The 25,263-nt window shown below is 39.7% G+C and overlaps 2 protein-coding genes across 2 annotated transcripts; one reads left to right on the forward strand and one right to left on the reverse strand.

Moving 5' to 3' along the window:
* Positions 1-940: 940 nt before the first annotated feature.
* On the forward strand, positions 941-1,879 carry LOC309517491 (olfactory receptor 5BS1-like; the record flags this gene model as incomplete). Its single annotated transcript, XM_082196721.1, has 1 exon — positions 941-1,879. One exon carries the CDS (start codon positions 941-943, stop codon positions 1,877-1,879), a length of 939 nt encoding a protein of 312 aa, XP_082052847.1.
* A 3,338-nt stretch (positions 1,880-5,217) lies between these two features.
* OR13G1 (olfactory receptor family 13 subfamily G member 1) lies at positions 5,218-6,585 on the reverse strand (the record flags this gene model as incomplete). Its single annotated transcript, XM_082196722.1, has 2 exons — positions 5,218-6,157; positions 6,560-6,585. The coding sequence occupies 2 exons, from the start codon at positions 6,583-6,585 to the stop codon at positions 5,218-5,220; spliced, it is 966 nt and encodes a 321-aa protein (XP_082052848.1).
* Positions 6,586-25,263: the final 18,678 nt, after the last annotated feature.

Consider the following 25,263-nt stretch of genomic DNA (forward strand, 5'->3'; position numbering starts at 1 on the left):
ATATTTCCATATGATGATTTCTGCATATTTAGAGTGAGCAAACTGCTGCAAATGGGAACCTTCAGAAACAGAAATGAGATGCAATGTGATTGCCTGCTGATTTTATTATTGGCATTCAGCTCTTAAAGGGACAGAAAGTCTTCCAAGGAAAAGGTGGCAACCCTGGACGTTAAATTGTACCAAACAGTCCTTAGGAAAAAAGGCTTGTGAGCCACTGATTTACGAAATCAATTCATTTTTTGTTAATCTTCAGTCCTTATGGAAGACAAATAGAGAAGTCTGTTCAAGGAGACTTTTAGAAACTGGTGAATAAGGCTGAGAAATGTTGAAAGATAGCAACTTCCCAACTGTGTGATCCCGATGATGGCAGCTGCTTTTGTTATTAGACCAGTTAGGATTTAACCAAAGATCCATATTATGGGTTTGAATATGAAATGATGCTCTCAGCATATTGAGGAAATTTTGATACTATTTATTTAAAATGTGTTATTTATTATATAAGAACACCTCATTTTAATAAGCTTTCTAACATTGATTACAGACAAGTAAAAGGCTGAAATGTCATGCATAGCTTGCATGGAATTATGTCCCACTGAGACCAGCTGGACTTCATTTCAAGGAAACATGAACTGATTTGGGCTACAATGGCTGTTGGTTAATCTTGCTGTCTGGTCTATGACTGCAATAAAGATTTATTGATTGGTTGGTTGGTTTCAATGATGCAGAAAAATTGAGCATGGACATTGACTTCTCAGTGGAGGTTAAAGCTGCTCAACATAGACTGAATCCAGCTCTTAATTGATATATGTTTTCAGAATTATGGTTCCCATCTCAACAATATTTCAGATGCTTTAGTCTACTATTCAGGAACAACAGAACAACTTTGCTGCAATCAGATGTTTGTTTGTTTTTCACAGATTACATTTTTGTTGGAAAGGAAATGGAAAATCATACTACTGTGACATATTTTCTTCTTGTGGGATTTTCTTACAGTTTTCCAGTACGTATTTGCCTCTTCCTGGTGTTTTTACTCATGTATGCAATAACTTTGGTAGGGAACACGATCATCATGATGGTAATAAAGAAAGACAGTAATCTACAGAGCCCTATGTACCTCTTCCTAAGTCAACTGTCTTTTCTGGATATTTGCTACTCTTCAGTCACGGTGCCTAAGGTTCTCCTGAATTTCTTCCATAGCCAAAGAATTTCTTACAGTACCTGCATCATGCAAATGTTTTTCATCATTCAGACAGGATGCACTGAAATCTTCCTTCTTACAGCAATGGCTTATGACCGATATGCTGCCATATGCAAGCCACTTCATTATGTTGAAACTATGAATATACCGTTCTGTAAGCTGCTGGTGGGAGGTGCATGGGCAATAGGTTTTGTACATGCATTTATTAATACATTTCCTGTTCTGAAGCTGGTGTTCTGTGGTCCAAACACTATCAGGCATTTCAGCTGTGAACTCCCATCTCTCTTGGCCTTATCTTGCACAGAAACCTTTGTGAATGCAATAACATTCTTAATTACAAGTAGTGCAGTAGTGCTTTCATCAATCTGTGTCATGCTGGTGTCATATACCTACATAGTCTCTATGGTTCTGAAGCTTAATTCAGCAGAAGCTAAAAGAAAAACATTCTCCACCTGCAGTTCCCATCTCATTGTTGTCATTTTATTTTATGGCACTGCCTGCTTTAGGTATTTAAGGCCGAATTCAGCCTCGTCTGTACTACTGGATGAACTCTTTTCCACCCAATATAGCATTTCAACCCCCATGCTGAACCCCATTATTTACAGTCTGAAAACCAAAGAAGTGAAAGAAGCCATCAAGAAACTGATGGGGTACAAAAAAGTGATACCTCCTGCTATATAATTATTATTATTATTATTATTTAAAAAGAGTCGCATATAGCAGACAATTCAAAAATTTGCCATGTGGGTATAGAATTAGTTGTATTTATAGGAATTACTTTTCTGTGGTCATTTAAACTATAATAAAGCCATGCTGATTAATTCTGAATCAATTTTCATCTCTCTAATTTGCAATAAGATTTCTGTCTGTCTGTTTCTCATAAAAGAGAATAAACACCCAATAATATGTGTATAAAATCTGAACATTTCCCAATCAATCATAATATTTGAAGGACCACCTGTTTCCATATTAATGTGTCCATATATTAAGAACTTCATGTTGCAATCATGAACACATTTACTAGTGAATAAGGCCCATTGAACTCAATTGAATTTACTTTTGAGTAGGCCCATTTGTGCAGGATTGTGTTGTCAATGGAGGTCTTCTATGGGTGACTATGCCACTATGAAGTGAGATGTTTTGTTTCCAAAAAGAGATCCTTCTCAGTGGTGATGTTTCAGTTGTTGAAAGTTCTCCCCAAGGAATTTTCATTATTACTCAATTGACTGTCCTTTCAACACCAAAGTCCTTCTTAGTTTCCAAGGATCTTTTTGATTGTAATAGTAGTCCTTCTGGATGTTTTATGCTGCCTTTATGATAATGTTGCATTACAATTGACCTTGTAATTATTGTATTCTATACATAAACCACTATGTTTATATAACCTTATAATAATAAAAAATAGAATAATAAATAATAATAAATACCTTAAAATGGACCATGAATTCTTTAGCTTTATCCTATTTATGGCTGCAATAATTATTTTTCAACTTTCCTAACAATAATGCAGATTACATCAGTGAAATGAATGGGACTTCCAGTCCGGAGCTGCCATGGCGAACAGCAATTCCCATGATAGCAGATGCTGGGTGTGCAGATAATTAAGATTAATTTGAGAGTAATTATCCTTGCAAGCCCCCCCCCCCAGCTCAGGGGGGGGTGAGCTCTCACTTGCAGATCATCCGATACCTGCTTCTTGTTTCTATGATGCGGGACAGGGGATGCAGAGTGCATAGCACTGCACGTATCGGTAACTTTCCAACACAGTCACCATGAGCAGTGGTTCCTCTGTTTTTTAAGATAGATATGAATTTAGACTTAAAAAACAGACACGTTCTGGAAGAAGGAGACAAGATAACCTGCTAAATGAATCAGGCACTGAGTGCCAAAGTCTTCATCTGGAGAGGACTATCGTCGTAACCGGATTGGAAGGCAGGTGGAGGGAAGCCTTAGTTTTTTCTCTATACATGCACTACATAGTTTTATGATTTGGCAACCCTTCACTGAAGAAAGAAAAATAATTTCTAATGGAATATAATTATCAATGGATTGTAATTAGTAATGGACTGCAAGAGGGAATCAAGAAAAACTTTATAATTTTTATGGACTAAGTCAGCCCGGAGCAAGGCTAGAGGCCAAAGAAACATGGTGGAGAGGATTGCGCAGTAAGAATTAAGTTCTTGGAGTGGCATGGGTGGGAATGCCAGAAATAATGGATTGCAACAGGAAAGGAAAGACAAACATTAAAATATATTACACAGAGAAAGTTAGAAGATATAACCCCCTCTGGCAAATCAACAGAGATGGAACAGTTAAAAATACAAATGAAAGTCATTACATCAGTGGCTGTGAAGATAAAGCAATAACATTGGAATGGTATTATTCGGATTAACTAAGAATGGAAGCAGCAGAAGGAGCAACAACAGTATCTCCACAAGACCAGAACATAGGAAGTCACCTAAAAATGTTTAATTTGGAATGGAATAATTGGTTTTTTAAAATTGTTTTATGATTTGGTATTGTATCAATGTGGCTTATACTGGATTATTATTAATGAAAAATTAATATAAATTATTATAATTGAAAAATTATCATTAGTAAAATGAATGGGTTAGGAAAGGAAGGGAAACTCCATGGTGTCCCATAACTTTGGCATATGAAACCGTATTCTTGCTCCTGTTGGAAACATGGCAGGCAAGGACATTTAAGGAATAGCTCCAATATTATGAAAAGCCTTCCCCACAGAGCTCTCTCAGCCCCCCTTGTCTCTTTCCAGACCAGTGGTTGTCGTGGCTAGATGCAAAGGTTGGTGTGGCTTGTTTCTATATATACTCACACACCCCTCTGCATCATTATCATCCATCCAAGCAAGAGGCGTTATCAGAGTTCAAGGACACAAAGTTGGTCTGCCAACAGGCCTGGTGCCTGAAGCCAGCTCCCCGCAGAGCATGCCCTTGGAGATCTTGCCATCTTCTATTCTGTGGACGTGACCAAGATAGCATAGATGTCAGTCACTGAGACAGGAGTGTTAACTTGCTTGGAATGTGGTCATGGGAAAGCATCTTTATCTGATACTCTTTGGGAAGACGATCCATTTCCATTGGGTTAGGTAACAGGAGTGAACATTTTTGTAACATGCAAAAAGAAAGGCTCACAGTTTCATCAAGTTTTTCTTGAAAGATGGCCAAATGATAGGCCAAATTCCAAGGAGCCCAAGATGAGTATAAGATCATTCTGGCTGGAATGGTCCTTTAAACTCTTATCATGTCTGATGGAGGACACAATGTCTGTGAATGTGTGTAGATGCTAGCCTATTGTATGAAGGCAATATATACATTCATTTCTTCACCCATTTTTGCCTTTGGCTCTTCCAACCATTCATTAATGAAGCTTGTTTTGTTACAGAGGTGCAAATGAAATTATATATTTTAAATTGTTTATTATCAGTGCAGTAGAAACCCAAGGTCCACTGGGATGAAAGAGTTTGGATTTGGCTGATCTTGGGCTTTCCTGGCAGAGCCGTGGTTATGGCAGCAAAAGTCCCTCACCAGTCTCAGCCAGGGTTCAGTCATCAGAACTTCCACCAGAAGGGGTATTCTGGGGATGTGGCAGGAGTGGGATGGAATAAGGGGAGACTTATACCTATTTCAAACTGCTTTCAGCTTGGTGCATGACCCAGCAGCTGGGCAGAACATATCTGGCAAAATTCCTCCTGAACGACATTTGAAATAGTGATAACCTACACCAGCCTAAGTGTGATAACCTACACCAGCTTTCTATAGTTAGGATTGCTCTGTACTGTATATATTCTACTGGTAAAACTTTAACATTTCCCATCACCTGCAGTATACTGTTTTTGAGTGGGGACATTTCACCCATTTACCTACAAATAATCAAATATACATTTCTTCTCATCTACACACATACCCAAAATAAACCACCCCAAAATCAAGAACCAGAGCTCTGAATATAATACTGCAATTCTGCTGGAGAAAAAGAATAAAATGTTGTTGCTTAACTCATGAGTTGAGGAATACTTTTCTGAGAGCTGCTTTGACGTCCTTATTTCTTAAAGTGTAGACTATAGGATTCAGAGTTGGCGTAACCAGTGTGTATAGGGCAGCAACCACCTTGTCTCGCTCAAAGGAGTAGCTGGAGGCTGGTCGTATGTAAGTATAGATGACAGTCGAGTAATATAAGGACACAACAATGAGATGTGATGAGCAAGTGGAGAAAGCCTTCTTCTTCCCTTCAGAGGTCCTGATGTTTAAAATTGCCTTAACAATGAAGCAGTAAGATAAGCATGTTATTAAGAAGTCCCCCATAGCAAGAAATATGTCTGCTGTGAATACCCAGACTTCATTGATTCTTACTGGGCTGCAGGAGAGAGCCAGAAGTGGAGGAATCTCGCAGAAGAAGTGATTGATACCATTGGGGCCACAGAAAGTGAGCCGCATAATCAGTCCAGTGTGAACCCATGAGTTTGTAATGGCGATAAGGATCACCACTGTGGAGAGTGCTACACATACTGTCTTATTCATCATGATGCTATAACGCAAGGGGTGGCATATAGCTACATAGCGATCATAAGCCATGACAGTGAAGAGCACCATCTCAGCTCCCAAACACCATGTGAAGGAATAGAGCTGGGCTATGCAGCCAGAATAGGAGATTCTCTTGCTAAAAGTTGCTATGTTTGTCAGCATCTTGGGAATGATGGTGGAAGTGCAGACTATATCCACCACAGCCAAATGGAACAGGAAGAAATACATGGGTGTGTGAAGTTTGGGATAAGAAACAATGGCAGCAATGATTGCTGTATTTCCGATCAGGGCAACTATATAAATGGAAAGGAAGAGAATGAAGAGGAAGATCTGCAGCTTGGGATGCTCAGAGAGACCCATCATCATGAATGCGGTCACACAGCTCCTGTTCCTTACTGCAACTTGGCCACATGATCTGTTAATGCAAAAGAATATCCATTATAGCTTCTCTATAACATGAATCAACAGCTATGAAAAACAAGTGTAGTTAAAGTAGTATTTTATATCAATAGACAGTTGCTTTCCTCATTCTTTTCTAAAAACATTGATTTCACTTCCTTTAAAGCTAACTGTTATATTGGAGCATCTATATTAAAATTTAAGCATTTTGGCACTGCTGTTTTTTAAGCTCACATTTATTATTAAGAATTCTAGCAGCATAGAATGGCTAGAAAGCACAACAGCTATCATAAACATTATTGTGATATATCACCAAATAGTAAAATTTCTATAACTCACAATATATTTTAGTGATGTCCTGCAAGGACTAAGACAAACGATTGCTTCTTATGAAAAGACCAAAAGATAATATATTTACATGTCATCAAAGTACTGCTTTTCCATGCTTCTGTTCTCTTACTACTTAGGTTAGTTCTGTTACCATAGAACACAGATAATGCTACAATGCGCTCAGTGGGCGAGAACATGCCAATATGAATGTGAGGAATGATATATAGGTGACTACAGTGAGAACAATTCCCAAAGCAACTCCATATTGGACTCTAAAGGAACAATTAAAATTTTAGTTTGTTTATGAAATGACATCACACAAATCCCCGCTTTCTCTTCGATTTATAAAAGTTCCTTGTTAAATTATATTTTATTGCAATAAGGCTAACAACCCCTCTGAAGATTCATCAGAACATTGCATCATTTCATCCCTGGTGTCCCCCAATCTGAGCAAATGAAATGAATGCAGCTCCTGGGATTGACCTACTCCCAATGCTTTGCTCACATTCTCCCCCCACCCCACCCCATATCACCATAACAAGTCTCTGATGGCGATGTCTGACCTGTTCTACATGGCCAATGTAACATTAGAAAAGTTTTTGTGGCACATTTTATTTTCTTATCATCATGTACTACAAACTTTGAAAAATGGTTTTCTTTTCTCAATAGGTTAGATAATATCTTTCAATATATTATCATCAAACTCAGCATGAGAGTTCCTGAGGTGGGGCCTGTGGCCTTCATCAATATTTGGATGCCTGGTGCCATTTAGAATCAAGATGGTGGACCAAAGGCACCAACTTCCAAGGGAGAATGGGGGCTGATGTCACAGAGTGTGTGATATCAGGATGTTGGGAGTAGCCAGGACGGAGCCAAACACAGTGGCAGTGTATTGGCAGTACAGCTTCAGTGGCCATGACAACTCCTCCTGCTGCTGCCACCGCCACTAGCAGGGGGCTGATTTCCTGCTTCTTCCTCTCTAGCAGCAGCAGGAGGAGAAGGAGCCAGCTGTGCCACACTTAGCTCCATGATTTTTCTCTTCTGCCACCTTTAAACATGGGGGGGGGGCTTGGTCCTTAGGAGATGGCGCTCCTGTGGTAGAAAGCATGACTTGGGTATGACTTCACATGTTTTGGGGCATGCAATGTCCAAAACAAGTCAATTTTGATGCCACTGAAGATATTGTTCCCCATCTGGTAAAACTTCACCAGATTTGATATATACATGTCAGGGGTACTAACTTGAATAAAATGGGGGGGGCAGGTAAGCCCTATCCTGCATAATTGATCACAAGACACAACACACACACACCATTTGGATGGCAATGTCCATCAAGTTTGGGGGGAGCTAGCCTGCCCCCTCAAATATTTCATTGGGGGGTTGAAGGGAGCTTGGCCCCTAGGAGTTGGTTCATATGATACACATACAGCCCCCAAACTCACAAATTTCTTTTAATAATAATAATTTAATAATAATTTATTATTTATACCCCACCCATCTGGCTGTTTCCCCAGCCACTCTGGGCGGCTCCTAATCAAGTGTTCAAAACAGTACAGCGTTAAATATTAAAAACTTTCCTCAACAGGGCTGCCTTTTAATTTCCAGCACCAGGAACTCCCCCTAGTAGTGAATAAGCCAGACAGTCTGTTTTCTATAAAAAATAATACCACCAAAGTAGTTGCAGGTCCAGGCATCATGCTCCCCAACCCCCAACCCCCAGATAAATAAAAGACGACTAAGTCTTGTTTGGATTGAAACAGACCACAACTTTATTGAGTACTTCCGGCCCACCCACTGGAAATGATGCGTAGGTCAACCCAGGTGTGGATTCCTAAAACTTACATGAAATAAGTGGACTCCCACAGGGACTGCTGTCTGGGGGGGTGCCATCAGCCTTGGCCCACCTGGGCACACAGACATGACCACTCCCCTCAGATCTCTTTATCAGGATACCCCAGCATTTGGAGGGGCAGGTGGAGACTACAACCTTCCCTCCATCCAAGACAAAGAATTGTCCCAATGCCCCAACCGCCAATCGAGCAAAACAGTCACTACCAAACCACTCACATCTGCATTCAAACCCTGATACTTCCTTCAATGTCTGCCAACCAAATATCATTTCCTGTGTAGAAAATGTCTCTTCTGAGAATGTAATACTGGGGTGCCGGATCACCCAGCCACTAGGTTGCAGCACCTAATTGTGCAGCTAGCCCTTTGCCAAGCACAATTGATTCCCACTGGGACTGGGTTGCACCACTGTTGTCTCTCAAGCATATCGGACCAGCCAAGGCATAAGCCAGACAGCCTGTATTCTATAAAAATCATCGTAGTAAAAACAAGAATAAGAGCAACAATGGTATAATTTCCTTCCTCCCTTCATTCATTCATCAAAATGGGGGCTAGATGAACCTGCCTTTGCCTAGGTATTTTAAAAATAAACCTGAAATAAGTCAATTTATAAATTAATGCTATGACCGTTGATAAGTTCTTTGAAGGACAATATAAATTTCTAGATTTCTCTCTCTGCAGGTGGAGAGAAAACCAATCACGTCTGTTGCTTCTCTACGTCAGAACTTTGGTGTCAGAGAATGTAAAAAAGAGGTGTGCTGGGAGAGGCTGTCGATACACAGAGTCCAAAAGTTTTCCATTCTCCTGATCTGTCATTGAAACTATGACAGTCCTAGAGCTGGTGTAGCTTATTTACATCCCAGAGATATATAACTCTCCAAAACAAGGACTAAGTGAGCCTGGGCTTTAGATGTGATGGTTTGACTAAATTTCATTTCCCCTTCCTCAGAGTATTATTATTGCTCTGTTAGTTACATCATGTTCCTTTTGCCTCCCCCCGCCCCAAATACTCTATAGTACCTTGGAATGCACTGGGGTTTAAATGTGTTAATGAACACCTATCAATTCAAATGGGGGATAGATATGGGACAAGAGATCCCACTAGATACTTTGTGGGTTTGAAAGCATATCTTGAAGCAAAACACCTACAAAGTAATATTTAGATGACACTTAATTCCTCCTATAATTAATCTTATATATAGGGATCAAGCAATGTATGGCAAAGATTAAAAGAAGTGACAATATATTATTGCAGATATTACTGTTGTGCAGTTTGAAGTGAAAACTGACTCCTTTCGGAAATGAAAACTGCCTCTTTTTGGAAATGAAGCATTGTCAACATTGAAATTTGAATTATAAGTGTATTTGAAAAATGGGCTAAATGTTGACATCAGTAGAATGAATAGAACAAATCCTCATCATCTTCCATGTGCCTCAGAGTTCCTTCTCCCAGTGGCACCATCACTTCAATTAAAGTAAGATTTAAAGGTAGCTGATAGCTTTCCTTGAAAGCCTGTCTACAATGAGATCAAACCAGTTTTCATCAGACATCCAACTTATAGAAGGCAATTGGCTCCAAGTTATAAAATACCAGCAACGATACAAAAGAGCAAATAGGGATGAAGGTAAATCTTTCATGTTACTTAAGAGTTTCTTCATAATGTAAATTGGTTAATTATTAAATGATAATAAATGACTTGTGTTTTGCCCAACCCCATTTAAAGGGTTTGTAATATGTGGCTTGACATAGTATTTCACATAGCATTTTGCAAGCAATGATTTTTCACACAATCACTTATATCTCTGAACTCTAACTTCTTGCACAAAAAATGTCAACTCATTTTCAGATACTCACATATATCTATATGTAAGGGCTTTGAAACAGCCCAGTTGGATATGTATGGGAATATTTTAAAAGTGGATATTTCTGGCTGAGTTATGATGACTGTATGTACGTGTTTTTAAAAGGACACAGAAGATTTGAATATAACTATTTTCTGATTAACCAACTCTTAGAGAAGAATTTGAATTATGGAAAACTTTCAAAAACTGGTGGAAAGATTTGGGCAGCCTATTCTTACTAATGTTGATATTTACCGAGGATGAATATAAAGATGAAATTGGGTTATTTAGGCCTTATTTATTTATTATTTATTTATTTCAAGGCTTGGCAGTCCATAAGATGCTATGGCTAATATTAATACAATTTAGGTTATAAAGATCAACTAACAAGTTATTTAGGCCATAGTAGATGCTGCTCTTTAATGAAAAGACAGGCAATTTAATAATGAATGAAAGTATATTGTTAGCCATGAGACTCAAAAGAAGTTATGATTTATTTATTTTGTGATCTCAAATGAAAGAACAATTGCTTTACAAATATTTGCCAGCTGAAGAAAGAAATTGCCAAATCTCTAGTGTGAGTGAGAGAGGGAGAAAGTGAATGGAAAAACCAAGTTTCTATCTGGATAACCAAGTTAACACAATTTGCCTGTCTAGGTCATCAGCATCAGAGATATTGACATGAAAAACCAGTCTACTGCTATGGAGTTTACACTGGTCAGCCTAAGCAGCTCCTTAGAACTACAGACTCTTCTCTTTTGGGTATTTACATTTATCTATGCTACTGCTTTGGCTGGAAACTTCCTGCTCATCTTCACCATATGCAGTTGCAGAAAACTCCACACACCCATGTACTTCCTACTCATCAACCTGTCCTTAGTGAATGTGTTTTCCATCTCAGTTACAACTCCTAAATTGCTCCAGACTCTTTGGACTCACACAAAGACCATTTCCTTTTATGACTGCATCACACAGGTGTATCTATTCATATGGGCTTTAGGAACAGAGATTTTTCTTCTCTCATTTATGGCTTTTGACCGTTACGTTGCTATCTGCAATCCTTTGCAGTACACAGTCATTATGAGGAAGGAAGTGTGTTTTGGCATAGCAAGTGGAGTATGGGTTGCTGGAATGGGCAATTCTGCCATTCACACTGTACTTGTGCTGCAACTCTCCTTCTGCAACTCCAACATCATCAACCACTTCTTCTGTGATCTTCCTCCACTTCTAGAGCTCGCAAGTTCTGACACCAGCCTGAATGAGACTATGGCTTTGGTGGCAGATGTGATATTTGGGATTGGAAGTTGTGGGTTAACCTTAATATCCTATTTGTTTATCATGAGAGCTATCTTTAGGATTCGTTCCACTGAAGGGAAAAAGAAGGCTTTCTCTACATGTTCCTCACATCTCATTGTAGTCAGTTTTTACTTCTTCTCAATCATATACACATATATCCGGCCATCCTCTGACTACTCCCCCGACATAGACAAATTTGTTTCTCTCCTTTATACAGTGGTACCCCCTGTTGTTAATCCCCTTATATATTCACTAAGAAACAAAGATTTTAAAGAAGCACTCAAGACATTTCGTGGAAGAAGCAGGCTGCTTCCAATACTCCAAGAATGAACTCCATATCCTTTTAGAGCAGCATTCTTAAAAATATGTGAACTGAAAGAAAAGGTTGACAACAGGATATTGTTTATGTTTAGCTGACGTAAGATGTTCAGATGACATATTTTGTACTTGAGAATCAAACATGGTGCTTAAACAACAAGCATATTTTAGGAAGCAATCTATTTTAGGAAACAACCTAAGTATAAGCTCCCCTGAACTCATTGGTATTACTGCTGAAAATACAAGTATAGAATGGCAATATCCCAGTGTATAAACAGCTTCTTTTAAAAAAAAAAGATACAGGGGGTTTCTGAGAGAGAGTATACATGTACATCAGTGCACACAATTGGGGAAAATGCCTTTTGCACATACATAAGCCTTTCATGTGCCTTAGCCTTATTTAGAACTGTAGAACTCAAGCATGGAGGTCTTGGGTAGTTATTGCAGACACCAGTGGCGTAGCGTGGGGGGTGCAGGGGGGGCCGGCCGCACCGGGCGCAACATCTGGGGGGGGGCGCTCACACTTGCAGCTCTCTGCCCCTACCTGGCTCACTCACTCTCTCTCACTGCAGTGCTGGCTGTGCGAATCTGATCCGAGCCGCTGGGTCGCCGCCCACTGTGGAGGGGGTGGGTGCCAGGCTTGCGGTGTGGAGAGAGAGCGAGGGACTATCTGGGGGGGGGGACAGTACAGCGGCCGCCCAGCGCGGCGCTGAGCGCGGGAGAGAACCACACCAGACCAGACCAGGCAGCAGCAAGAAGAAGCTGGCAGCGGCGGCAGGTTGGGGGTTAGGGGGCGCAAATTACTTGCCTTGCCCCGGGTTAGGGGGCACAAATTACTTGCCTTGCCCCGGGTGCTGACAACCCATGCTACGCCGCTGGCAGACACAATTCCAATCCACACATTGTGAAATGGTGTCCCATGGAATGTTTGAAATAGTCTACAGTGGTACCTTGGTTTACAACCATAATCCGTTCTGGAGGTCTGGTTGTAAACCAAAACAGGTTGTAACCCAAGACATGCTTTCGCCAATGGGTTCTCCCCCCAAAAAAACAAAAAACAAAAAATTGGTTGTAATCCAAAAAAAAAATGGGTTGTAATCCCCAAAAAGGGACACACACTTCCAGGTTTGACATGGTTGTAATCCAAAATGGTTGTAATCCGAAGTGGTTGCAAACCAAAGTGCCACTGTAATTCCTAATATTCTGCCTGCTTTTGTAACTTGGAACAGTGCATTATATTATCTAAAGTTCAATATATACAGATGATGTTGCTGGATCTCTTCAAATTGTCTAGTTAGCAATGAATATTAGGAGCACTTTGTGAGTTTGTGAGTTGTAAGCCTTTTAAAGACACACATAGTTGTATTTTTTAAAAAATAATGATGATGATGCAATGTACAATTGTGTATGGATTTAGGAGTAAAGACAAGAACCACTGTAATTTTCTGGAATTCAATAAAAATATTATTCTTAAAAATGGACGTATCAGCAGCCAGTTGAAAGTTAATTTTGAATTATATTTAGCCACTGAACCCAGCATGAATATACTTAACTTAAACATATTGTTCCTTAACCTGACAGTGACCTTGTTAAATGTGACAATTGAACTGAACTGAACTGAAATGAACTGAAATGATATTTGAACTGAATTGAAGTGGAACAAAAACCAAAGGAGTAATGGTTTATCTCAAACTGCTGAAATAGAGAGTATGGACTAGGGATGAAAGGGGGAATTCTATTCAGTTTGCATGTAAAGCTGAATCTACCTAATGCGAACTTTTCTAAACAACATGCAACCCAAAACACAACCATAATATGGAGAAATATGCATATATTAGATAGAGTGCATTAAATGCATATATTTCTGAACATAGCATACAAAATGTATTATATTAGAGAAAATTCTTTGCAAAAGAGAGAGTGTGTGTGTAATAGGAAAGACATGCTTTCAGATATGTATAGTAGGAGCGATCCACAGTAAAAGGTTGACAATTTTACATAAGGACTTTTTTCAAGACAAATGTGTAGAGCTGATTTTAGGATTGGAAAAATGGGAAACCCAAAACTACAGATTAATCCTTTCATATTAGACATGGGTGTGTGGCAAGGGCAGGAGCTGTGGGGACAGAAAAGAATTAACAACAACAAGGTTTAACTTGCTCTTTCAACTATTGGTTTAACACAGAAATCAGTGTCAGGCCCTCCAGGTTTTGTTAGGATGTGGGTGGCTCTGTAGTATAAACTACTGAGCCTCTTGGGCTTGCTGATCAGAAGGTTGGTGGTTCAAATCCCTGCAACGAAGTTAGCTCCTGTTGCTCTGACCCAGCTCCTGCCAATGTAGCAGTTCGAAAGCACGCCAGTGCAAGTAGATAAATAGGTACTGCTGTGGCAGGAAGGTAGACGGTGTTTCCGTGCGCCCTGGTTTCTGTCACAGTGTTCCGTTGTGCCAGAAGCGGTTTATTTTTTTTTATAATAATTTTTATTACATTTTTCCAAGTTACAGAAAAAACAGAAGAGAAAGCAGAATAGAAGGAAAAAAGAAAAAAGAACAGAAAATCACATCCATTTCAACAGCTTATTTCAAATTTCCATTGGACTTCCCCACATCTCCCGCATAATGCATTCTTGATAATAAAGTCATCAGCAAATTATACCCTTATTTCGTGTGTTTCTTTATATTTTCAGTTGCAATTTAAGTTTAAATCTCTTATTCTCCATTTACTCTAGAAATATAACATGATATCATTTTTACCCATTTAAACTTTGATTCTTTCACAAATGTTAGCAATTTCATAGATAATTAAATTTCATTGCTGGGGCTAATGTTCCAAATCATACGACGTCTTATGTTTCATACAACTTATAATACTTTTGCAAATAGTCTTTAAATTTTTTCCAGTCCTCCTCCAATGCCTCTTCTCCCAGGTCTCGGATTCTTGCAGTCATCTCGGCCAGTTCCATGTAGTTCATCAATTGCGTCTGCCACTCCTCCAGTGTGGGCAAATCTTGGGTCTTCCAATGCTTGGCGATAAGAATTCTTGCTGCAGTTGTAGCATACAGAAAAAAAGTTCTATCCTTTTTTAACACCTTCTGGCCGACAATGCCCAGAAGGAAGGCCTCTGGTTTCTTGGGAAAGGTGTACTTAAACACCTTTTTTAACTCGTTATAGATCATTTCCCAAAAGGCCTTCAATCTTGGACAAGTCCACCAGAGGTGAAAGAATGTCCCTTCAGCCTCCTTACATTTCCAACATTTATTATCAGACAAATGGTATATCTTAGCGAGCTTGACTGGGGTCATGTACCACCTGTATACCATTTTCATAATGTTTTCTTTCAAGGCATTACATGCCGTAAACTTCATACCGGTGGTCCATAACCTTTCCCAGTCCTCAGACATAATATTGTAACCAATGTCTTGAGCCCATTTTATCATGGCTGATTTAACTGTCTCATCCTGAGTGTTCCATTTAAGCAGCAAGTTGTACATTCTCGATATTACCTTGGTCTTTGGTTCTAACAACTCTGTCTCAAGTTTCGATTTTTCCACCTGGAATCCTATTTTTTTATCTAGCTTAAAAACCTCATTAATTTGGGCATAGTGTAGCCAATTTTGCACCTTATCCTTTAATTTTTCAAAGCTCTGCAACCTCCAATTACCTCCAATGTTTTCTATTATTTCCCAATATTTCGGCCAATATGCCTCCATATTGGATGTTTTCCGAGCTTTGGCCTCTATTGGTGAAATCCACCTCGGGGTTTTACTTTCCAATAAGTCTTTGTATTTTTTCCAGACCATAAATATTGCTTTTCTGACAATATGGTTTTTAAACGTTCCATGTGTTTTCCCCTTGTCATACCACAGATACGCATGCCAACCTAACGAATTATTAAAGCCTTCCAGATCTAGGACATCAGTGTTTTCCAATAGAATCCAATCTTTCATCCAACAGAAGGCCGCAGCTTCATAGTATAACCTTAAGTCCGGCAGGGCAAACCCCCCTCTCTCCTTTGCATCAGTTAGTATTTTAAACTTTATTCGGGGCTTTTTGCCCTGCCAGACAAATTTAGAAATGTCCTTCTGCCACTTTCCAAAACAATCCACTCTGTCCACAATCTGCAAGGCCTGGAACAAAAACAACATTTTTGGCAAAACGTTCATTTTTATAGCTGCAATTCGGCCTAACAAGGATAGTTTCAATCTTGACCAAATTTCTAGATCTTTTTTAACTTCTGACCAACATTTTTCATAATTATCTTTAAATAAATTCAAATTCTTGGAGGACAGATTGACCCCCAGGTATTTCACTTTTTTAACAATGTTTAGTTCTGTTTCCTTCTGAAACCCCTCTGTTTCAGTGACCGTCAAGTTTTTCCCTAACACCTTAGTTTTTTGTTTGTTCAGCTTAAAACCCGCCACCCGACCAAATTTCTGAATCAATTCCAAAACTCTTTTTGTACTAGGTTCTGGCTCCTGTAATGTTAAAACCAAGTCATCTGCAAATGCTTTCAGTTTATATTGTTTCGCTCCGACCCTTATTCCTTGTACCTGCCGATCCTCCCTTATCATATTCAGCAAAACCTCCAGGACTGAAATAAACAACAGAGGGGATAGGGGGCACCCCTGGCGTGTTCCTTTTTCAATATGAAGCTCTTCTGTCACCACATTGTTCACTATCAACTTAGCTTTTTGTTCTGAATAGATTGCCTCTATTCCATTCTCAAACCCCCTTCCCACTCCCATCCCTTCCAAGTTTTTCTTCATAAATTTCCAAGAAATGTTGTCAAAGGCCTTCTCCGCATCAATAAAAATTAACACTGCTTTGGTGTTAATATTTGTTTGTAAAAGTTCCAGAATATCGATAATGTTCCTGGTATTATCATACAAATGTCTACCTGGGAGAAAGCCTGCTTGGTCCTTATGGATTACTTCATTTAGTACTTTTTTAAATCTGTTAGCCAAAACATCCGCAAATATTTTGTAATCCACGTTTAGGAGTGAGATGGGGCGGTAGTTCTTGAGTTGAGTCTTTTCAGTTTCCACTTTAGGTATCAGTGTGATGAATGCTTCTTTCCACGTATCCGGTGCCCTCCCTCCCCCCATAATCTGGTTGCAAACCTCCATTAATGGTTGTATCAAATAGTCTTTTAAAATCCTGTAGTACTTGGAGGTGAGTCCATCAGGGCCCGGAGATTTGCCTAGTTGCATATTCTGAATGGCATCCTCGATTTCCTGTTGTGTTATTTTACAATTCAAGATTGATCTCTTCTCTTGAGATAATTTTGGTAGGCCGTTATCTTTCAAGAATTGTTCTATCTCAGTTGCTTCCTCGGATTCTTGTGTGTACAGTTTTTTAAAGTATTTCTGGAAACACCTTCTAATTTCTCCTGGTTTCTGAATGTTTTTCCCTTCAACTTCTAAGTTGGTGACATAATTTAATTTTTGTCTCTTTTTCAACTGCCAAGCGAGCAGTTTCCCACATTTGTTCGCAGATTCAAAAGATCTTTGTTTCATTTGTTTGATTTTCCATTCCACTTCTTGGTTAATCAATTTCGCATATTGTGACTGGTGAAATTTGATTTCTCTTAAAGTCTCTTTTGATTTTGGATTCACTCTTAATTTTTTCTCTCCATCACTTATCTTCTCCAATATCTTGTCTTTTTTACTATTCCAAAGTTTTTTCTTGATTGTATTCTGTTGTATCAGAAACCCTCTCATAACAGCTTTGCTTGCGTCCCAGATAATTCTTTTTTCCACCGAGGTATTCAAGTTAATTTCAAAATAGTCCTTTAAAGTTTTTTGGGCCTTCTTTACGATCTCTTGATCTCTTAACAGGTTGTCATTCATTTTCCATCTGAAGGAGTCGGCAGTAGTAAATCTCATTTCCATTTTCAAAGCGTTATGGTCGGAGCAAGTCTTTGGGCAGATTTCTATTTTTGTAGTCTTAGGTGCCAGCCCTCTAGTTGCCCAGATTTGGTCGATTCTTGTCCATGACAGGTGGGCCTCAGAAAAGAAAGTTCCTTCTTTACCTAGGGGGTTTCTCGTCCTCCATAAGTCAATTAAGTTCATATTGTCAGTTAATTCAAAGAAAGTTTTTGGTAGTCTTCCATCTTTAGTCAGATTCTGATTCTGTGACTTATCCATCAAAGTAGAGACGACCCCATTCATATCTCCCATCATAATGATGTTGGAATAGTCCAGATAGTCCAGTAGTGTCTCATGCAGCTTCTTATAAAATTCTGATTTCCCCTCATTAGGTGCATAGATTCCTAATATCAAAACTTTTTCTCCTTGGGTCGAAATTTCAATAGCCAGGATTCTTCCTTGTTCATCTTTAAACAAAAATTTTGGTGATAAATTCTCTTTGGCGTAAATCACCACGCCTCTCTTCTTGACTCTGTCTGATGAAATAAATTCTTGGCCTAATCTTTTATTTGTTAACACCTTCCTGTGTAACCTGGTCACATGGGTTTCTTGCAAGCAAATTATATCCAAATTCTCTTTCTTTAGGATATGGAAGATCCTTTTGCGTTTTTCTGGGGAATTCGCGCCGTTAATGTTCCAACTATACAGCTGCAGAGACATCCTGTATCAATCTGTTGTTACTCTTGTTGGGTGTCTTCTTTTTTATCCAAATCCGAGGGTGGTAACTCTTTTCCTGACTCTGGTGGTGGCCAAATAGCTGCCGCTCCTTTCTGCAAGTCTTCTCCGTGGTCGTGTAGGAACTTCTGGCTATCCTCTTTCGTTTTGATTTTTATCTTCTTTCCTTTGTATTTGAATGAGAGGCCTTGTGGGAACTCCCACCTGTAAGGTATTCCGTTACCTCTCAAAAGTCCAGCTAGGTCAGTGTAGTTAGATCTTAGATCCAGTAATTGTTTAGGAATGTCCTTGTAAATTTGTGCTCTTCTGTCCTGGATCACAAGTGCTTTATTAAAATGTAGGTCAAGTATCTTGTCTCTCTCCTGCTTAGTCCTTAAAATAATCAAACAGTCTCTAGGTCTGTCCTTCCCGGCAGCCCTTCCCAATCTGAATGCAGTTGTTATTTTGAAGTCTGTATCTTCGTTTATACCCCAGAATTTAGAAAATTCTGCTGTTAGAAAGCCAATCAAGTCCTCTTTCTCAATCTCTGGGATAGAGCGTAATCTCAAATTATTTTCCCTGTTTCGCAGTTCCACCAAAGACAGATAGGCCTGCTGGTCAGTAATATGTTTATGGAGCGGCCTTACCTCTCCTTTCAATTCCTCCACTTCTTTAGTTACTGCTTCTACTTTTTCATTCGCAGCCTCGGCCAATTTTCGATTTTCGGATACAACGTCCTTTAGGTTTCCAATATCTTGTGAATGCTTAGCCACCTGTTCAGAAAGTTTGGTAATTGAGGATGTGGCTAAGTCAATTTTTGCAGTTTGGTCATCCACTTTTTTGTTCAAAATTGCAAATTGTTGTAGCATTTCCTGTAGGAGAATGTTGGATCCCCCAGCTGCCATATCTTCACTTGTTGATTGTTCTGATTCTTCAGCTGGGGTTGTTGGTAATGGTACAGCCTGTAGAACCGCAGGGACTGAAGATCTGCGGGCCTGGGAAACCAAAGTTGTTTGTACCAATTTGCCTTTCCCTGCTTTCGACGCAGCTCTTGTTTTTGGTTTACCACTCATTCCACACTCATTCCACACCTGTCTTTGGATTCAAGGTCAAGCTGTCAAAAGTTCCATGGGAAAGACAGGCCTCAGAGTGAGTAACCAGACCACAGAGAGACAAAACAAAGTCAGTTCTCAGGAAATTGTAAATCCCAAACTCCACTAGGGGGAGTGTTGTTCAGTTCATGAAAGAAGAAACAAAGTTTCAGTCGCCATTAAAGTTCCTACAATTAGTTAAATTAATCTGTATCTTTAGAGAAGATCTTTTCCCTCTGGCAGAGCCCTCTCAATTTTGCCACAATAGTTTCTTAAAAGGTGCAAAATACAGTTACTTAATTGTATCCACCGGTAATGCCTCTAAGTGTCTGTTTCAGCTTTGTAAGTGTATCCGCAACACAACTTTTTGCCCGCTGCAAGTCCGGGACTAGGGATTTTCAAGTCTTTAAAGTTTTTAAAAGTTTTAGCGGAGAAGAAACCCCAAGCAGAGTAGACACGATCACAGGAAAATAAAGATAACTTGCCTTTCCCTTCAGTTTCCAAACTTCTCCAGACGTATGCTGTCTCTCATTTAAAAACCCTTTTGTACTGCTTCCAGCTTGTCAGTTCCTTTGCCTTTGATCATTAAGCACCTCCGGGAGACGGACTTCCTTTTTCTCGTCTCCCGCTTTCAGCCGAATTCACAATTTGTAATCCAATCTCAAATAAATCCTACTCACGAGTAGTTGATTTGTAATCCAATGTGAAGGAAGAAAGGTCGGCGCTCATCGGTAACAGTCGCGCGGCTTCACTCCCGCAGAAAGAGCGATGAATCCACAGCACCGCTTCCCCTCCGCGCTTCCGGAGCCCCTTACGGGGTCCCTTCTTCGTTTTGGGGGTCGCTCTCGGTGCCCGCCGGATCCCACGGCCACGAGCTCACTCTGCTCGTGGTTTAACTTAATGGGTCGTCGCTTCGCCGTAGCGAACAACCCTTTTCTGCGGAGCCCCTCTTTGCTGCGCAAAGAGGACCGCCATTACTCGTTTCGCGCCGCCTCCGGAAGTCGTGCCAGAAGCGGTTTAATCCTGCTGGCCACATGCCCCAGAAAGCTGTCTGTGGACAAACGCTGGCTCCCTCGGCATGGAAGCAAGATGAGCGCCACAACACCATTGTCGCCTTTGACTGGATTTAACCCTCCAGGGGTCCTTTACCTTTTCCTTTACCTTTTAACACAGAAATCAGTGTCATGCCCTCCAGGTTTTGTTGGAGTCCAATTCCCAATTATGATAGCCAATGGTAACAGAATATGGGAGGGAGCTATACTCCAAAAACAACTGAAGGGCAAAACATGGGCTGTTCCAGTTTTAACAACAAATTGTCAGGAATGAGCTAGCTCCGAGTGAATGTTTGCAGCCAACAGCAGAAAGCAGCCAGGAACAGAGAGACTAAGATGTTAGTCAGGCAGGGGAGAGCCAGGGAGTTGCAGACTTCAGCTCTTCCTGACCGTGACAGGCTGGCTGATAAGGCAGTGCAGTGGTACCTCGGGTTAAGGTCCGTTCTTAACCTGAAACTGTTCTTAACCTGAGGTACCACTTTAGCTTATGGGACCTCCTGCTGCCGCCACACAATTTGTGTTCTCATCCTGAAGCAAAGTTCTTAACCCGAGGTACTATTTCTGGGTTAGCGGAGTCTGTAACCTGAAGCGTCTGTAACCTGAAGTGCCTGTAACCTAAGGTACCACTGTAGCTGAGAGCAGTCTAGAACACAGGCCAAAACTCACAGGAAGCACAAAACAGCGCAAACAAACTCAGAGACAGCATCTCTGAAAAGGAAGAGGTTGGAGCTGATCCAATAAGTCCACACAGTCAGTGAATGGGAGGCTGCTAGACAGGAAGCAAAACAAGAGAAGTAAGGTGCGAAAGTTCAATATATTCTGTAGACACTGGAAGGAGTCTTCAGAAGAGTCATCTTGAGTAATGATTCTGGTGGCTTTGTTAGAGTCATCTGGAGCTGTTTGTTTTGCAATAAAGTCTCCTTTTTAAATTATCTACACTTACTGTGTTAGCAAGCTGGAAACCTGGACTCCTAACACAAATGAATTTTGTTTTTCTTCAACTGAAGAGCTGCAGTGTTTCAGGTGTTTACAATACTAGCTAGATGACTGCAATTGCTCTTCCCTGCTCCTGGTTCTTATATTCGTTTATCTTGAAAGTAAGGGGTACACAAAATAATATGCACAAAATATAATGCTGCAACTGCAAAACAGCATACAAATTAATTCATCAAAATACTTTCCTTGACATGCACATATTTTAAATATAGTTGTTTATTTCATTCATATATTACATGTGTATATATATTATGTCACCTTTACCTTATAATATTTCCAGGCAAAGACTTTTTGGTAGTGTTCATAGAAAAACCCAATTATATTAGGTTTGCATCATCTCACAAAAACAATAACTTTATTTGTAGAAATAGTAGTGGCATGATTCACCCAAGGTTAAGCACACTCATATTAATTTAAATTCAGTGGGAATGTGAATTTTGCCTTAGGTTTCTAAAAGTTGAATGATAGGAAGTGAATTTGACAAGTGTGCTAAACATGGAAATGATACAAATGTGCATGTGCAATTATTTTGGCAACAGAATTAATCATCTCCCGGATGATACCTCAAATGTCTTTCTCCCAGTGGCACCATCTCGCCACTTAAAAAAATATTTAGCACTGGTTACTAGCTTTGTCTGGATAGTATGCCTACGATGATATCAAACTGGTTATTATCAGACATCAGGTTGATAGGAAGATATTGGCTCTACATTATAAGAAGGGGAAATAAATGAACAAATGAATAATAGGAACAAACAAGCAAATGCAAAAACATATGAAGGTAAATATTTGATTTCATCTAACTGTTTCCTCTGAACCTAAATCGGCTGCATAAAATCAGGAGCATGAAAAACCCCTGGTACATGCGCCTGCTCCAAAAGGCTTCAGCTAGAGTCAAAGAATATATGTACAAAGTAGTGCTCCAATGATATTATTCATTGGTCAAGTTTGGAAAGATAAACTGAAAGCTGTTTATTAAGTTCTGGATGGTATGTTGCAGGCTGGGCATATATTATTCACATGTGGGGGTCTTGCCCAATAATGGCAGCAGTTTGGACTCCCATTTTCCAAAAATTCTCAGCAATTGTACTACAGATTATCCCTCCAGAACTAACATTGGCACTGCTATTGATTTCTCTAATGGAAATGATGCCATTGATTTACAAAGAGCTCATTCTTGTTCTAATGCCAGCTGCTATGTTAGAAATCTCCCATAATTGGTCCTCTCATTCTCTTCTAACATTAGAACGTTGGTGGAATAAAGTGTGACTCTTTGGTGAGAGGGAACATTAACTGCATCATCAGTGACTGTGCAGGAAAATATCTGGAGCTTATTAGTTCAAAGGAAACATGGTGGCCAATTTTGGTGACCAGTAATAGGCCAATTTGACCTTCAGATGTGCAATTCTGATTTTGAAGACATTCAGTTCAAGCATAGGATCACCTATGATGCTAGGTGTACCTGATAACATGTTTTCAGGCATTCTGTGCTCCTCTCTAATAATTACATTGTATTACCAAGCAGTTGACCCCTACTGTAGTTTTCCTGTTTCTATTCTCTATTGTTAGTGTTTTATCCTTTTTAATGTAATTCTTCAGCTAATTTTGGTTGGGGAAGAAATAAATACACAAGAAATACATATAAATAAGAAACTGTTGTGCTTTGATAAACCCCTTTCAAACCACTTTTTAAGGAGTTGTAAAATGAGGCTTTCTATAGTATTATATTTTGATATGTATTTCATGTGCAGTGTCATGGAATGTGCCACCAATATTGTCTGCTGGGTAATGTAACACTGAGGCTGAAAGAAATTTCATTAAGAGTAGAAATATGATTGTGAGTATGTCAGTCTCTGCTCAGGTACTGGTGGTTAAAAACTGTATTTGAAAGGAGAGATGGGGGAGCACCCTTCTTTAAAAGAGTGGCAAAGTAAATTAAAAAGGTAAAGGTAAAGGTACCCCTGCCCGTACGGGCCAGTCTTGACAGACTCTGGGGTTGTGCGCCCATCTCACTCAAGAGGCCGGGGGCCAGCGCTGTCCGGAGACACTTCCGGGTCACATGGCCAGCGTGACATCGCTGCTCTGGCGAGCCTGCACCAGCGCAGCACACGGAAACGCCGTTTACCTTCCCGCTATAAAGCGGTACCTATTTATCTACTTGCACCCGGGGGTGCTTTCGAACTGCTAGGTTGGCAGGCGCTGGGACCGAACAACGGGAGCGCACCCCGCTGCGGGGATTCGAACCGCCGACCTTTCGATCGGCAAGTCCTAGGCGCTGAGGCTTTTACCCACAGCGCCACTCGCGTCCCCCGCAAAGTAAATTACAGCACAGTAAATTATTAATACATAAAATAAGATATAAGCTTATTCTATGAATGAATATGCCCCACCCCCAAAAATGATTGGAATAGCAGGGCAAGTTTAACAAGAACAGAAATAATAAGAGTTGATATTTGAATGATAGAAATGAGGTGTTAGAAGTTGTATAATTGGATTTAATTAAACCACAATTGGATTATATCAATTCAAATTAAATGATGAAGAATAATAAATACATGATTTTTTGTCGATAAGGAATAAAATATCAAACAATAATCAAAAACAAATCATCAAATAGTCATTTAAATTTGATGATTTGTGTTTGATTATTGTTTGATTAAAGTATGAAGTATAAAGTATCTCTCTTATTGAATGTATTTTTGTGTTATTTATTTCACTAGTAAAACTTCCTTTTTAGTATAATTTTTAAAAATGCAACATCTCACAAAACTGGTTTAACCAGGTATCATGGCGAAATGAGTATATCCTTTATGAACAAAGATCCAAGATATCACCCTAAACAGCACAATCTGATGGAAGTTTTCTTGGATGAAAGCCTCACTATGTTCATTGGGCCTTGCTCCCTACAGAGCTGATGGGCACAAGCAATTGTGCATGATGAATTAGCCCTTGTCAGACTTTGCATCTGTATCTGCAATCACAGGATCCTCCACCTGACTACATCCCCCTGAGTGGACTGATACATCTACCTGTACAAATCCTGCAGCATTGCAGCAATACATTTCCACTCAGATATAGTTAATTAACCATCTTAGAATCATAGAATCATAGAGTTGGAAGAGACCACAAGGGCCATCGAGTCCAACCCCCTGCCAAGCAGGAAACACCATCAGATAGAATCATAGAATCTATGTATGAAGCTTAAGTATGAACAAAATGGCCACAGAGACCTTTTGAAATGGAGGGAATAATCAGCATGTCTCAACAAATGTTGACAATTAACAAAAACTGATATAAACGAGGGTAAGCATTGTGTCATTTACTGAAACTACTTGGTGGTTCCCATCCTCACCAGGTAATACAAATGTCAGCAATTATTGCTAGCAGTGTTCTTTTTTAAAATTCCTGCATTTTCCTAAGCAGTGGCCATCTTTTGTGTGTGTGTTTTGGGGTTGCAGTGGGAAGTATTGTTTTAGTAATGTTCAATGTCAATGAGACTATTTTCTGAGTATAGTGCAAGGGATAACTTCAGAGTCCACATTTTCTATGATGACAGACTAGCTTGCCACAATCTTAAAAATGACTAGTGAAGTCAAATAAGGGCCAATTTTCTCCTTTTGGCACAAAAGAGAGAAAGAAGGATGGTGTATGTATAAAGTTGGATCATTAATTCTACTTAATATAATTTATCTGTTTAGGACACCAGTGCCATCGTTATTGAAATGAAGAACCAGTCAGTTACTATGGAATTTATACTGGTTGGTCTGATC

This window comes from Podarcis vaucheri, assembly GCF_965113315.1.
Source record: "Podarcis vaucheri genome assembly, chromosome: 13".
In the NCBI taxonomy this organism is placed as follows: Eukaryota; Metazoa; Chordata; class Lepidosauria; order Squamata; family Lacertidae; genus Podarcis; species Podarcis vaucheri.